This window comes from Orcinus orca, chromosome 8 (genome assembly GCF_937001465.1).
Source record: "Orcinus orca chromosome 8, mOrcOrc1.1, whole genome shotgun sequence".
NCBI lineage: Eukaryota > Metazoa > Chordata > Mammalia > Artiodactyla > Delphinidae > Orcinus > Orcinus orca.
This window is the reverse complement of record NC_064566.1, coordinates 374,133-387,378: the sequence shown is the minus strand read 5'-3', so window position 1 is coordinate 387,378 and position 13,246 is coordinate 374,133. Positions and strand designations below refer to the sequence as shown.

The 13,246-nt window shown below is 60.8% G+C and overlaps 2 protein-coding genes across 2 annotated transcripts; both read left to right on the top strand.

Moving 5' to 3' along the window:
• The first annotated feature begins 3,783 nt into the window (after window positions 1-3,783).
• SCT (secretin) lies at window positions 3,784-4,922 on the top strand. The gene is made up of 4 exons (XM_049713582.1): window positions 3,784-4,182; window positions 4,277-4,378; window positions 4,459-4,551; window positions 4,768-4,922. The coding sequence occupies exons 1-4, from the start codon at window positions 4,097-4,099 to the stop codon at window positions 4,889-4,891; spliced, it is 405 nt and encodes a 134-aa protein (XP_049569539.1). The 5' UTR covers window positions 3,784-4,096; the 3' UTR covers window positions 4,892-4,922.
• A 1,446-nt stretch (window positions 4,923-6,368) lies between these two features.
• CDHR5 (cadherin related family member 5) lies at window positions 6,369-12,288 on the top strand. The gene is made up of 14 exons (XM_049713581.1): window positions 6,369-6,677; window positions 7,038-7,088; window positions 8,231-8,323; window positions 8,457-8,558; window positions 8,644-8,754; window positions 8,857-9,027; window positions 9,367-9,457; window positions 9,596-9,693; window positions 9,801-10,001; window positions 10,106-10,219; window positions 10,296-10,380; window positions 10,467-10,775; window positions 11,291-11,481; window positions 11,753-12,288. The coding sequence occupies exons 1-14, from the start codon at window positions 6,369-6,371 to the stop codon at window positions 12,188-12,190; spliced, it is 2,364 nt and encodes a 787-aa protein (XP_049569538.1). The 3' UTR covers window positions 12,191-12,288.
• The last annotated feature ends 958 nt before the right edge of the window (window positions 12,289-13,246 follow it).

Here is a 13,246-nt window from a genome sequence, read left to right as displayed (position 1 = left end):
AATAAAAATTAAAATAAACCTATAAAAATCTTAGAAGAAAGTATAGGGGCAAATCTTCATGACCTTGGATTTGCAATGGTTTCCAAAGAAGGTACACAAATGACCAAGAAGCACGTGAAAGATGCCCTCCGTCACTCATCATTGGGGAATCACGATTCGGAAGCACAATTTCATAGAATTCTAAAATTGATCTAACAATTTGATGAAGTTTTCATTAGTCTCCTAACAGTATCTTTCTGTAAACCTTGACAAGTAGATCCTAGAATTTATATGGAAATGCAGAGGGTCAAAAATTGCTAAAACACTCTTGAAGAAAAACAAGGTGAACAGATTTGATCTGTCAGCTATGAAGACTTATAAAAGTACCGTAACTAAGATAGTGAAGTAGTTGAGGCATTGTGGCTAAGACAGTATGAAGGATGAGAAAATCAGGCTGATGGCATATAACAGGGAGTGTGGACCTAGACCTAAGACGGTTGGTTCACAGTTACAATGACATTGAAGGGCAGTGGAGAAATATGGTCTTTCAGTAACTAATGCTGGACAACTGGACAGCCGCATAGAAAAAATGAAACTTAGTCACTGCCTAACACCATGTGCAACATAAATTCCAGATCTATATCTGGAACATAAAATAATGATGCTTTGGGAGGTAATATATGGGGTTATCGCCCATATATTATGTTGTTATCTTAATTAAGCAGGAGACAAGAAATAGGAAAGCACTGTAAGTTTCACCATATTAAGAATGTTGTCTCCCTGTGTTCACCAGCCCTAAACTATTTACAGCCTTTTCTCAATCCTGGCCAGTTTCCTGCTTGAAAGACCCTTCTTAGAGCAATTGTGTCCTTATCCCAAAGCCTGATAACGACACCCCTTGAGCCATTCTCAGCCCATGCTCTTTCTGGCTTGCGTTTGTTAACTCAGATTCGTTTGATCATCGACAATTGACAGTCCTTAACTTTTTGAGATATATGCTGAAATCCTTACAGGTAAAATGATACAAGTTCTGAAACCTCCTCCAAAATTAATTTGAAAAAAATAGAGAAAATCAACAGGGATAGATAGGATTTATCATAAATTGTTGAATCTGAGTAACGGTACATGGGCGTTTGTCTACTTTTGTATGTTTATAATTCTCTATAATAAAAAAATTATTTTTTTTCTGGTCCTTAAGAGGGGATGTTCATTAAGGCCACAGAAAGGCTGCACTCTATTACTGTGGGTCCCAGGCTCACAGTGTGAAAGCATCCAGCCAAACATAACCTAAGTCACACTGGAGTTTGCAGTTTTGTGGAAGGCGGGGAAGAGCAGTGTGGTGGGAGATCTGAGAGAAATCATTCTTTTCAATACCTGCCTAGGACACTCCTAATGTCGGACCAAGAGTAGATACAATTAACTTAAACTTGACATTTAAATCTTGGTTAAAACAAACAAACAAAAAAAGAGTAGAGAATACTTTCTGTGCTTTAGTATTCAGAGAATAAAACTGTGTCACAGTGAGAGAAATTCTTCTGCTTCGAAAACGCTCCCTCCTATGTTCTACCGTGAAAAAATAAAGCTGCGGGGCTTCCCCGGTGGCGCAGTGGTTGGGAATCTGCCTGCCGATGCAGGGGACGTGGGTTCGTGCCCCGGTCCGGGAGGATCCCACATGCCGTGGAGCGGCTGGGCCCGTGAGCCGTGGCCGCTGAGCCTGCGCGTCCGGAGCCTGTGCTCCGCAACGGGAGAGGCCACAGCGGCGAGAAGCCCGCGTACCGCAAAATAAATAAATAAATAAATAACGCTGCATATTCTTCCTCAGAAACCTGAATCCTGAAATTGGCCATTATGAGGATCCCACACAGAGAGTGATGTCCGATTAGAGGCCTCAAATAGCTATTCACATACGTTGACTGTTTTCTGTGCGTTTGTAATGAGGACCCAGCCAGGGTTGATGTCCTGGAAATCCCTGGGGCTCTCCCTGAAATCTGTGGGTTGAACGTGGCGTTTAGTCATGTAGCTTGTGTTGTGTGTTTCAGAGTAGGGTCCAAACCAGGCAAGGTGTGAGCGGACCCGTCCATTCCTGCTCCAGTTCCCATCAGGGTCCGGTCCTCGTTACCTGTCGCATTTCAGCATGCAACGCTGAGGCAGCCACACGTGGGTGTGGAGGACACAGGCCAGGACCGTCTCTGGAGAGATTCTGAGCGGCAGAGACAACCGGCGACAGCCATTCAGGCGCGATGGAGACAGCTGGTCACAGAGTCCTCTGTGCCGCGCACATGCGGGACACAGCCCGCCTGTCCTTACCTCGGTTCCATCCGGTCTGTCCTTCTATGCTAGTGACTGCTGGGGACCTCGAGCAGGTGCGACTGAAGTCGCTCAGGGCAGTGGATGTGCCCACAAAGGGCAGCAGGAGGGGGCTCTTTGGGGTGATGGACTTGCTCTGTATCCTGATTGTGGTGGTGGCTACACGGACCATACATGTGTTGAAATTCATTTTTTACAGCATGTTAATTTTTTAGAAGTCAATTTTACTGCATGCAAAAAAATTTTTTTAATAGGAAGATCTTTCCTATGAAGATCTGCCTGGTCACTTAAGTGTTTGAGGTGCTAAGACATCTGACTGGTTAAATAACACTACTCACAATTTTGAGTGTTCTCATGAATGTCATTAATCGATCAATGTTGTTAAAGTTTAGCGGTTTTAATTTGCCAAATTTGTGCAAGAAGAGCCCGCAGCAGCTGTTGCAAATACATGTAGAGAAAACAACAATGAGATACCACGACACACGCCCTGGTGTGAATGCAAAACGGTGCGGCCACTTTGGAAGACAGTCTGCTGCTTTCCTGTAAAGCAGACCATAACCTTACCATGGGATCCAGCAATCGTGGTCCTTGGTGTTTACCCAAAGGAGCTGAAAACTTGTTTCCACACAGAAACCTGCACACAGATGTTTACAGCAGCTTTATTCATAACTGTCAAAACTTGGAAGCAACAAAGATGTCCTTTAATAGGTGAGTGGATAAATAAACTGTGGTCCATTGGACAATGAAATATTATTCAGCACTAAAAAGGAATGAGCTATCAGGCCATGACAAGCCATGGAGGAACCTTAAATGCATATAACTAAGTGAAAGGAGCCAATAAGAAAAGGCCACAGACTGTATGCTTCCAACCTTATGACATTCTGGAAAAGGTAAAACTATGGAGACAGTGAAAAGATCAGGGGTTGATGAAGGAGGGGCGAACAGGTGGCGAGCAGGGGACTTTTAGGGCAGGGCCCTGGGTGGTACTGTCTACAATAGCAGACTCGTGTCATTGTACATTTGTCAAAACCCACAGAATGTACAACACCAAGGTGAACCGTACTGTGAATCATGGGTTTAGTTAATAATAATGTACAATACTGGTTCATCAATTGTAACGAATGTCCCAAACTAATGCCTGGTGCCGGGGAGGCTGGGCACGTGCGTGTGTGAGCTCCCGTACTTTCAGCTCCATTCTTCCCTAACCCTAAAACTGCTCTAAAGAAAGTCTACTAATGATCTTTAAAATGCATATAAAGTTTAACACAAGAACTACTGGCTTATAAGAAATCCACTTACTCGATTTGTAATTTACGTGTAAGGATTTCACGGGTGCTGGTTGTAAATGGCCCGAAGCAGGCTCAGGTCTCCCGCCTCCAAAAATGCACCCAAAGGCCAAGGCGCCCCAGGCCCAGGTCTTGCGCGGCAACAGCCCCCGCCCGCCCCCACCGCCCCCGGCCCACCTGCCCGCCGCTCCCCCGCCGCCCCGCGCCCGGCGACTGGGAAAGGTCACTGCACGGGCCGACACCCCGCAGGTCCCGCCCGCCGCCCCCGCGGGGGTCCCCTTGTCCCCGGGCGCCCGACCCCAGCGGGCCCGCCGAGGGGCGCCGCCGCGGCGGTGGGGGCGGGCGGGCGGCCGGGGCGACAGCTGGGGGGGCGGCCCTGACCTTCCCGCGCGATCGATGGGGCGCGGCTCGGGCGGCGCGGAGCCGGGGCGGCGCCGACCCCCGCCCGCCCCGCTCCCACTCCCGGGCGCCGCTATAAAGGGGCCGCGGCCCGACGGCCGCTCAGCCCCCGCCCGGCGCCCACCATGGCCACTCGGGCCCTGCTGCTGCTGCTACTGCTGCTGCCGCCGCCGCTGCTCCGGGGCTGCGCCGCGCGCCCCGCGCCCCCCAGGTGAGCCCGCGGCCCCGGGCCCCACGCCCGCCCGCCCCCACCCCGCCCCGGCCCTGACCACCCCCCCCCGGCCCCCTCCGCGTCCCCTCCGCAGGGCCCCGCGACACTCGGACGGGACTTTCACCAGCGAGCTCAGCCGCCTGCGGGAGAGCGCGCGGCTGCAGCGGCTGCTGCAGGGCCTGGTGGGGAAGCGCAGGTGAGGGGCGGCGGGATGGGGGTGGACCTGCCAGGGCGCTCCCCAACTCCAGACTAATTCTGACTTGGGGTGGGGAGCAGCGAGCAGGACACAGAGAACAGCACAGCCTGGACCAACTCTGCGGAGGGCCACCTCTGCCTGCTGTGGTCGGACGCGCCCACCCTGCAGGCCTGGTGAGCACCAGCCCCATCCCCCATCCCCCATTCCCTGCCCCATAGCCTCCCTCCCTGGGGCACCCCAGGTCCCGGGCACAACTGGACACAGCAATGGCCCAGGGGTCTGGGAGGGTGAAACTGTCAGCGCTGGTGACCAGAAAAGGCCCAGTTTCGCCGGGTGGGCAGCGGTCTCCAGCACCAAGACCCCAACCCCTAACCTGGCTGTCTCTGCAGGATGCCCCTGAGGCCCCCCGAGGATCAGGCCTGGTCTCCCCAGATGCCTCTTGGACTGAGGGCTGGGGTCATGGTGTCAGAGCCGGCCATCCCTGCTGCTGAGGGGACCCAGAGGAGGCCCTGAGGAAGAAGGAACCTCCCAAGGGGAGCCTGGACAGGGGAGGGGGGCGGAGGAGGGGAGTTTGCAGTTGGCACCAATAAAGGAGCAATTCAGACCCTGGCCCTGTGAGCCCGCTCTGTGCGCCGTCTGGGTACCATCGAGGAAGCTGCTGCAGGGCACAGCTGCCAGAGGGAAGGAGAGACCCATCCTCGGGATTCTAGGACGGTGGCTATGCCCAGCTGCCCTTTCAACCTGGGAAGCCAGCAGGGAGCCTCATCTTTCCGCTTCCTTCTCTCCTGCCCCATCCACTGAGCTCCCTGGAAGCCGCCCGGCACCTCTGGCATCCACACAGCAAACATTCAGGGGCTCTGGGAGATGTCCCCTAGATCCTGCCCCGGGGGGCAGCGGTGAGGGGGCAAGGAGGCTCGGCCAAGCAGGAAGAGGCGACAGGCAGGACCCAGGAGGCCACTCCCCAGTGAAAGGACCTGAGCATGAGTCCTGGCTCCCGGTCCAGGCGTGCAGTCTGGATGGGTGGCTTGACCTCCCGGGGCCTGTGGAGCAGGGCCGGTGATGACACCCCAAGTGCCAGGCTGCAGGAGGCCTTGTAGGACCACGGGCTCAGGGTTGCTCTGCGAAGGTGTTTCAGGCGCGCATGGCCTGGGGCCTGGAGGTGCGAAGGGCTCCACCGGACCCATCACAGCAGCCCCTCCCCCACCCAGTGTCCTCTCCCAGCTGCTGGGCTTAGGGGGCTGAGGAAAGATGGAGGTGGGGCAGTTGGGGGCCTCTGCCATGGGCCCCTCACAAGGATGCCCCTCTGTCGGGGCCCAGGGTCCCCCCCCAGCTGCCAGCTGCCCCGAAGCACTGCCATCCTTGTCACTGTGACCCCGCCCAGCCCCCTGGAAGAAGCTGGCTTGTTTCTGGGACAGGCAGGGGAGTCCCTAGGACGCATATAACCTTTCCCCTCCAGACCTGTCCCCTAAACTCGGGGACAGGAGGTGGGCCCGGAGGGGAACACCTGCGGCCTGAGCCTGAACCTCCCGGGCCGCCTTAGGAGCTGTGCCCACGAGGGTTCTGGCAGAGGGGCCCAGCAGAGGGCCATCCCGGGTTGGGGAGCAAGTACAGCAAACACAGAGGCCCACCCCAGCCCCAGCCCGCCCAGGCCCCCAGTGCCCGCCCACCAGCTCTGGGTTCCTCTGTCTTGGGGTCCGTGGGTTGAGCCCCCGTCAGCCCCTGCATGTGGCCCGGTTCCGGCCGGGTAACCACCTGGTCTGCCCCTCCTGGCAGCCGGCGAGGCCTGGCCGGCGGCCGGCGGAGGCCCCCTTGGTGGAGGCCAGTCCTGCGGTTGGTTGGCGGCAGTCGTTGTAAAGGGTCATAAAGTGGGGCGGCGCCTGGCAGGGGCGAAGGTCGCCCCGGCAGAGACTGCGCCAGCAGCACAGCCACTCAGAGGGTCCCAGACGCCAGACGGGCCCACAGCCTCCCCCGGGGCCGCCCGCCTGCCGAGATGGTGACTTGGGCCCTACTGCTTCCTCTGCTCGTGGCCGTGGCCCAGGCCCAGGGTACTGGGGGCAGTGGCAGAGGGGCGGGGTGGCAGGCAGGGGCCTGGCAGGCACCGACCCTTCCTCTCCAACTTCCAGTCTGCTCTGTGGAAAAGAACTCCTTCGAAGTCAGTGAGAACACGAGTCCCGGGCAGCTACTCCTCAACATCACCGTCCCTGAGGGCCAGCAGGTGACCCTCGGACCCTCGCCCACCCGCTTCGCATTTCGGATCCAGGGGACTCAGCTGTTTCTCAATGTGACCCCGGACTACGAGGTGTGGATGGCGGGCCCAGGGCTGGCTGTGCCCATGGGGTCAGCGGGGGTGGCCGACCCTCCATGGGCCCCAGGCGGCCACCCACACTCTTCCCCAGAGAAGGGCTCTCTGGGGATCTTTGGGTCTCAGTTTGCCCAGGGGGCCTCTCGGGCCCCCAGGCTTGGCTGAGGGCTGGCCGTGAGGGGGTGGGGCCCTCGGGGGACGAAGCTGCCTGGGCCCCGCCGCCCTCTGGACTCAGCATGGGTGACAGGGACCCTTGGCCAGCACCTGCTGCTCTCACCCTCTGTCTCCTCACCTGTGGAATGGGGCGGGGGTTGGGCCAGCTGCCCAGGTGATTCCCACACCTGCCCGCCCCCGCAGGAGAACTCAATGCTGGAAGCAGTCCTGGAGTGCAAGAGGGATGACATTGTGGTGAGTCTGCCCCTCAGACCCCCTCCGGCATCCCCACATCCCCACCCTCCCTGTGATGTCAGAGGGCTCCGGCTTGGACCTCTGTGCCCTGCTCTGCCTGGCCCACGGTCACTCCCTGGCGACCTCACCCAGTGGTGTGTTTCAAGTGTCACCTCTGTGCCGGCAACGCCCACACTTCCCCCAGCCCAGACTGTGCCTCGAGCCGCAGACTCACAAACCCGGCCCCGGACGGACATCACACCCCACAGACACCCCCACCCCGAGATCCAAGGCCCCCCCAAAGGCGCCTCGCCCTGCCAGCTCAGTCCTCACTTCCCCCTCCCCACGCCGGTCCTCCAGCAAATCTGCCGGCTGACTGGGCCTGACACCAGCATCTTCCGCTGGTCCATCTGTTCCCCTCTTGGCCCCGCCCACCCCAGTCCACTCTCCGAATGGCAGGAGAACGATCCCATCCGGTAAAGCAAGCAGCGGTCCCTGCCCTCCCAAATAAAGCGAATAAAGGCCCAGCGGCACGCCGCGCCCCCAGCCCCCCACCCCGGCTGCTCCCTGTCACCTCCTCGGAGAGGCGCCCGCCTCCCTGGCCCCTCGCACCAGTCAGCTCTGTGGTCTCCCTGAGCCCTGTGGGTGCCCCCCGCCCGACGTCACAGCACACCACCCACAAATACCTCAGGATGAGCCTCTAGCGGACAAGGCCGCTTCTTCTTAACGCGGTAGTGTTGTCACGTCCGGAAAAGGCAGGGGCTCCTCAGCAGCGCGGCATCCAACGCCCACACCCCACCAGCTCCAGAGCGGTCGTTCACAGTCTCCTGCCAGCAAGGTCCACCCAGTGCAGCTGGCTGATGTTTCTCTCACGTCTCTTTCAACACATGGTGTCCTGATTTTCCGTGAGACTTATGCTTGAAGAAATTCAATTGTTTTGCCGTTTTCCTCATTTGGGGTTTTGCTGGTTGCGCCCCCAGTGCCTGCGTTATTTTTCTCCAGGGCATTCGCACCTTCTGTGCTTTAAAAAAATTGCTTTCTGTTCCTTGTCCGTAACACCTGCTGGAGCGGGAGCCCCAGGCAGAGAGCTGTCTTGGGAACTGTACCCCAGAGCCTAGAATGAGCTCACGCCGCTGGGCCGGGGACCCCCCTCCCTCCCCCAGGTGACCAGCCTGAGGGTGTTTGTGTCAGTGCTGGATGTCAACGACAACCCGCCCAGGTTCCCCTTTGTAGTCAAGGTCCAAAGGGTGCCAGAGGTGAGTGGAAGGGAGCAGCAGTTCACACCATCTGGGGCATCTGGCACCTGGGATGGGGGGCAGAGGGCTAGTGGCTGGGGGTCTCACCCTGGGGACACGGGCGTGGCCAGACCGACCCCCCTCCGTACCCCAGGACACTAAAGTGAATGCCGTCGTCATCCCCGAGACAGAGCTGAAGGCCCAGGACCTCGACAAAGATGACGTCCTGTTCTACACCCTCCAGGAAGTGACCCCGGTCAGTGCCCCCAGCCCTCCCCTTTGGGTATCCCCACCTCTGCGTGTCCTCCCGGGGTCCCAGGCTGAGTCCCCCACCTCCCTAGGGTGCCAGCGGCTTCTTCTCTTTGGTGGGTGCGAACCGCCCAGAGCTGCGGCTGGACCGGTCACTGGACTTCGACAGGTGGCCGAACATGACCTTCCAACTGCTGGTCCGGGTGAGCAGGCCACTCCCGCCCTCATCCCGGACGCCCACGGCCCCACCCGAGCCGCTCCAGCCACAGGCCCCCAGGCCTGACGGCAGGGCTGCGGTGCTGCAGGACACGCGAGAGGAGAACGTGGAGCCCAGCCACACGGCCACAGCCACCTTGGTCCTGGAGGTGCGGCCCGCCGACCTGCGGGCCCCCTGGTTCCTGCCCTGCACATACTCTGACGGTTTTGTCTGCGTCGAAGCCCAGTACCACGGGGCTGTGCCCACAGGCCACACACTGGTACGGGGGCCGTGGAGGACCAGGGCAGCATGAGCACGGGCCTGGCTGCCATGGGGTCAGAGTGGGTTGTGATTTTCAAGCAAATGTGAACGATTTTTCGTAAACCAATCTTGCCCCACCCCATGGTGGCAAGTGGGACACAGGGCCTCTGAAATTCAAATGAGGAAACAGGGTCCAGCTGTCCTCAGGGCAGAGCCAGCCAGGCCCCTGGGACCCAGTGAGGGACCCCAGGGACCGACCTGGGTCCCTGACTGGCCCCTGGGGCTACTCCAGATCTCCTTGAGGGGAGCGGGAGGGGCACCAGCTCCACGGCGTACCCTCCCCTCCCTGTTCCCGCAGTCAGGACCCCTCATCCTGCATCCTGGGCCCATCTACGCCGTGGACGGGGACCGGGGCATCCATCAGCCCATTGTGTACAGCATCATCAGGGGTGAGTGGGCATCAGCCCCCAACTTCTCTCTCCATGCAACACCCTGACCCCGTCCCCACATGGGCAGAACCAGCTGTGACACTGGGACCTCAGGCCTCCAGAGGGGACTGCGGCCAAACCGTCCTGCCGTCCTCCCAGGAAACGAGGATGGCTCGTTCTCCATTGATGCCAACACAGGCAACCTCACCATGACCAAGAGCATCCCCAGCCCCAAGACCTTCCTTCTGCTGGTCAAGGTGGGTGCCCGCACAGGGCCAGGTCTCCACGGGCCCTTCCTGGGCCCCTGGCTACAGGGCTCACCCTTCAAGGACCTGCTGGTCACTGCGGCCTCTCCAACCCCCAGGGCGAGCAGGCGGATCACGCCAGGTACTCGGTGACCCAGGTCACGGTGGAGGCCCAGGCCGCCAGCGGGAGCCCGCCCCGCTTCCCCCAGAGCCTGTACCGCGGCACCGTGGCGCTCGGCTCTGGGGTGGGCGTGGCCATCAAGGATGCAGCTGCCCCCTCCCAGGCTCTGAGGATCCGGGCCCAGGATCCTGAGTTCCCAGTAGGCACTGCCTGGTCCCTGGGTCTGCCCGGCCTCCTGCCGTGGGGGGGTTGGAGCAGTCTGGGGAGCAGCCTGGGCTCAGGACTCACTGGGGCCACGTCCAGGACCTCAACTCGGCCATCACGTATCGGGTCACCAACAACTCTAACTTCCGGATGGACGGGGAGGCCATGCTGACTGACGCTTCGCTGGTGCACGCCGGGGTCTTCTACGCAGAGGTGAGAGGCGGGCAGCATCTCCGAGGGCCAGGGGTCAAGCTGGAGCCCAGGAGGGACAAGCCCCCTTCCTGCCCAGGTTGAGGCCAGGAACACGGTGACCTCAGGCACAGCGACCACGGTCGTGGAGGTTCAAGTCTCAGAACAGGAACCCGCCCCCACAGGTGAGCCTCCCAGGGACCCCGGGTCGGCTCGGGGAGGGCTTCTTGCTAGGAGGAGTGGCGAGCCTGAGCCCTGGCCCTGGCCCCAGGCCCCCCCCCGTCCCCAGAGACAGCAGGAACAACCAGAGCCTCCAGCGGCACCACGTCGGAAGCCCCTCGGCCCCCTGAGCCCTCTTGGGGGTCCTCCACGACCAGCTCTGGGGGCGACAGCAGCCCGCGCCCCTCCTCAGGCACAACTCTGAGGCCTCCGGCCTCCTCCATGCCTGGGGGGCCCCCCAGTGCGGGAACCAGCCCCTCCTCGCCATCAGCCTCACCCAGTGGGGGCTCAGCACAGACCTCAAAGCCAGGAACCTCTCTGCGAATGTCCCCTGGACCCAGCAGGACCACCCGGCCTACAGGTAGCACCACCATTTACCCTAGTTACCTTCATGCTCTCTGACTCAGGACTCTGGGCGGTCGCTGTGGGGTAGGGTCCACCCCAGGTCGGCCCAGCACGACCATGGGGACCACGAAACCCCAAGGGGGGGTCTGGCAAAGAGACAGGTCCTGGGGGGCCCCAGGAGGTAAGCTAGGGAAGATGTGTGGAGGGTGGGGCAGAGGCCAGACTTAGGATCCAGTGACCCCCCCCAATTCCCAGGGCCATTCAGCCCACGGGCCCCGTGCTACCCTCAGCTCCCTGCCTGGCACGTTGGCCCCCTACCACCCACCTGGAACTGGTGGGCACTGACCCCCTCCCCGCTCCCAGTAGCCCGGCCTATCGGGGCTCCCTGGCGGGGGTCAGTGGCGCCCACTCCTCCAAACGTCATCTCCGGTGGCCAGGCCTAGCCTGCTCTTCGGGTGTCCCGAGCTTGCCCCAGGCTGGCCCGGGAGTGCTTGCGGTGGGACAGCAAGCGGGCAGCGGTGTTGCCAGCAGGGACGCCTGGGACCGGAGGAAGCAGCCCGCCAGTGGGTGGCAGGTCAGATGCAAGCCGCTTCTCGGTGGTGGATATGGCGGCGCTGGGCGGGGTGCTGAGCGCGCTGCTCCTTCTGGCTCTCATCGCCCTCATAGTCCTCGTCCACAAGCACTACGGCCACCGACTCAAGTGCTGCTGTGGCAAAGCGCTGGTGAGGCCCTCGGGGTGGGGGAAAGGACAGGAGAGAGGACGGGGGGCGGTGGAGAAGCGGCAGGATGGAGAGAGAGGCAGCGTGGAGGCCAGGAGTCCATCCGGGAGATGCAGGGCAGAGGTGAGGAGGGACGGGGCATACACACCATAGCCCACAGATGGGGGGAAGGGCAGAGAGAGGCAGAGCGTCTAGCCGCCTGTCTCTGGGGGAACAGGGGTGGTCTGAGCCCAGGCCTGGTCTGGTTGATTGCTGGTTCCCGCCTGCCCCCCAGGAGCCCCAGCCCCAAGGCTTTGACAACCAGGCCTTCCTCAACAACCCCGACGAGGCCAGCTGGGCGCCGGCTCCTAGCCCCTCATCCAGTCCCGTCCCGCCGGCTCCCCCAGAGCCTGCACCCCCAGAACCCAAGCCCCCCAGTCCGGAGACCCTCCGCCGAGTCGCCGAGTCCCCTACGGTGGCCTTGGATGGGGACGGCCCGGCCGCTGTGAGGTCCATCCTGACCAAGGAGCGGCGGCCTGAGGGTGGCTACAAGGCGGTGTGGTTCGGCGAGGACATCGGGGCCGAGGCCGACGTGGTGGTCCTCAACACGCCTGCCTCGGAAGTGGACGGTGCTGGCGACGAGGGCAGCGAGGGCAGCGGCGACGAGGGCGCAGAGGCGGGCCTGCGCGGGGGTGCCCAGGACGCGCCTCGCTCCGACTCCGTCTACCTCTAGTGTGGCCGCCCCTCCTCTCCCGGCGAGTCTGGGTCACTGCAGTCGGCTTGGTGGCTCTCCCCCGACTCCATTGCGCAGAATAAAGTGACATTTTCGGATCTGCTGGGACGTGTGGGGTCTGCCCCAAGGGGCTGCCAGTGGGGGCTGTCAGGACGTGGTCCATTTGCTCCCGCCCTGCACTGAGTCCTCCTCAGAGGGACCGCCAGGGGCGCCGTGGGGGCGGAGAGGGGTGGGCGGGGTCGTTCCCTGCCCAGAGCACTGGGTGCCATTTCCCGTAAACCACCTGCTGCGCCCGCGGGGCTTCCCAGGCTCGGTGCCAGCTGGTGGCCAGGAATTTCCTCTCCTTGTCTAACCACAGCTGACCCAACACAGAGATTCTTCCCCTGGGGGAGGCAGAGGAGCCACCTGAGGACACTCATTTGGGAGAGCATGGGCCCGGGGACCTTCCAGGGGCTCACACTCCTGCGTCTGTGGGCTACAGTGAGGGCAGTAAACACGCTGGGGTGCCCTCGGAGGCACGTGGTCCAGGTGGCTGGGCTGTGACGGGCGGTGCGGGGTGGAGGCGGGTGGTTTGGCCCAGTGTGACAGTGGCCTGCAGGCCCTGGGCCCCGGGCAGCAGGTGGGGCCAGTGGGTGCACAGGACAGAGGCTGTGGACGCGACCCAGAGCCACGGAGTTGGGGACCGAGCCCCCTCCACTGGCTTCCTCAGGGGCGACCCTCAGTCAGGACTTCAGCCCCGACCACCGCCACTGTCCCTTATGCATCACTGGCGTTTTTTCCTCACGAAAAGGCATTTCCGATTCCTTTCCAAATATTTTAATCTCGATAGTATTTGAGTATTCTTGCCTGGACAACTGTCACTGGTAAGAACCCAAAGAGCACAGCTGCATTTCCTCCCACGCACCCCCCTCACCCGCTCGTCCGCTCAGGAACCTGACTGGTTTTATTTCCGATCCCGGGGTCCCCAGCTTATCCCACTGCTTCTCCCACCACGTTGGTTGCTGGCGCCCCAGCCCCCCGCAGCGCTGGGTGAGGGAGGGCAGCGGCTGGACTCCG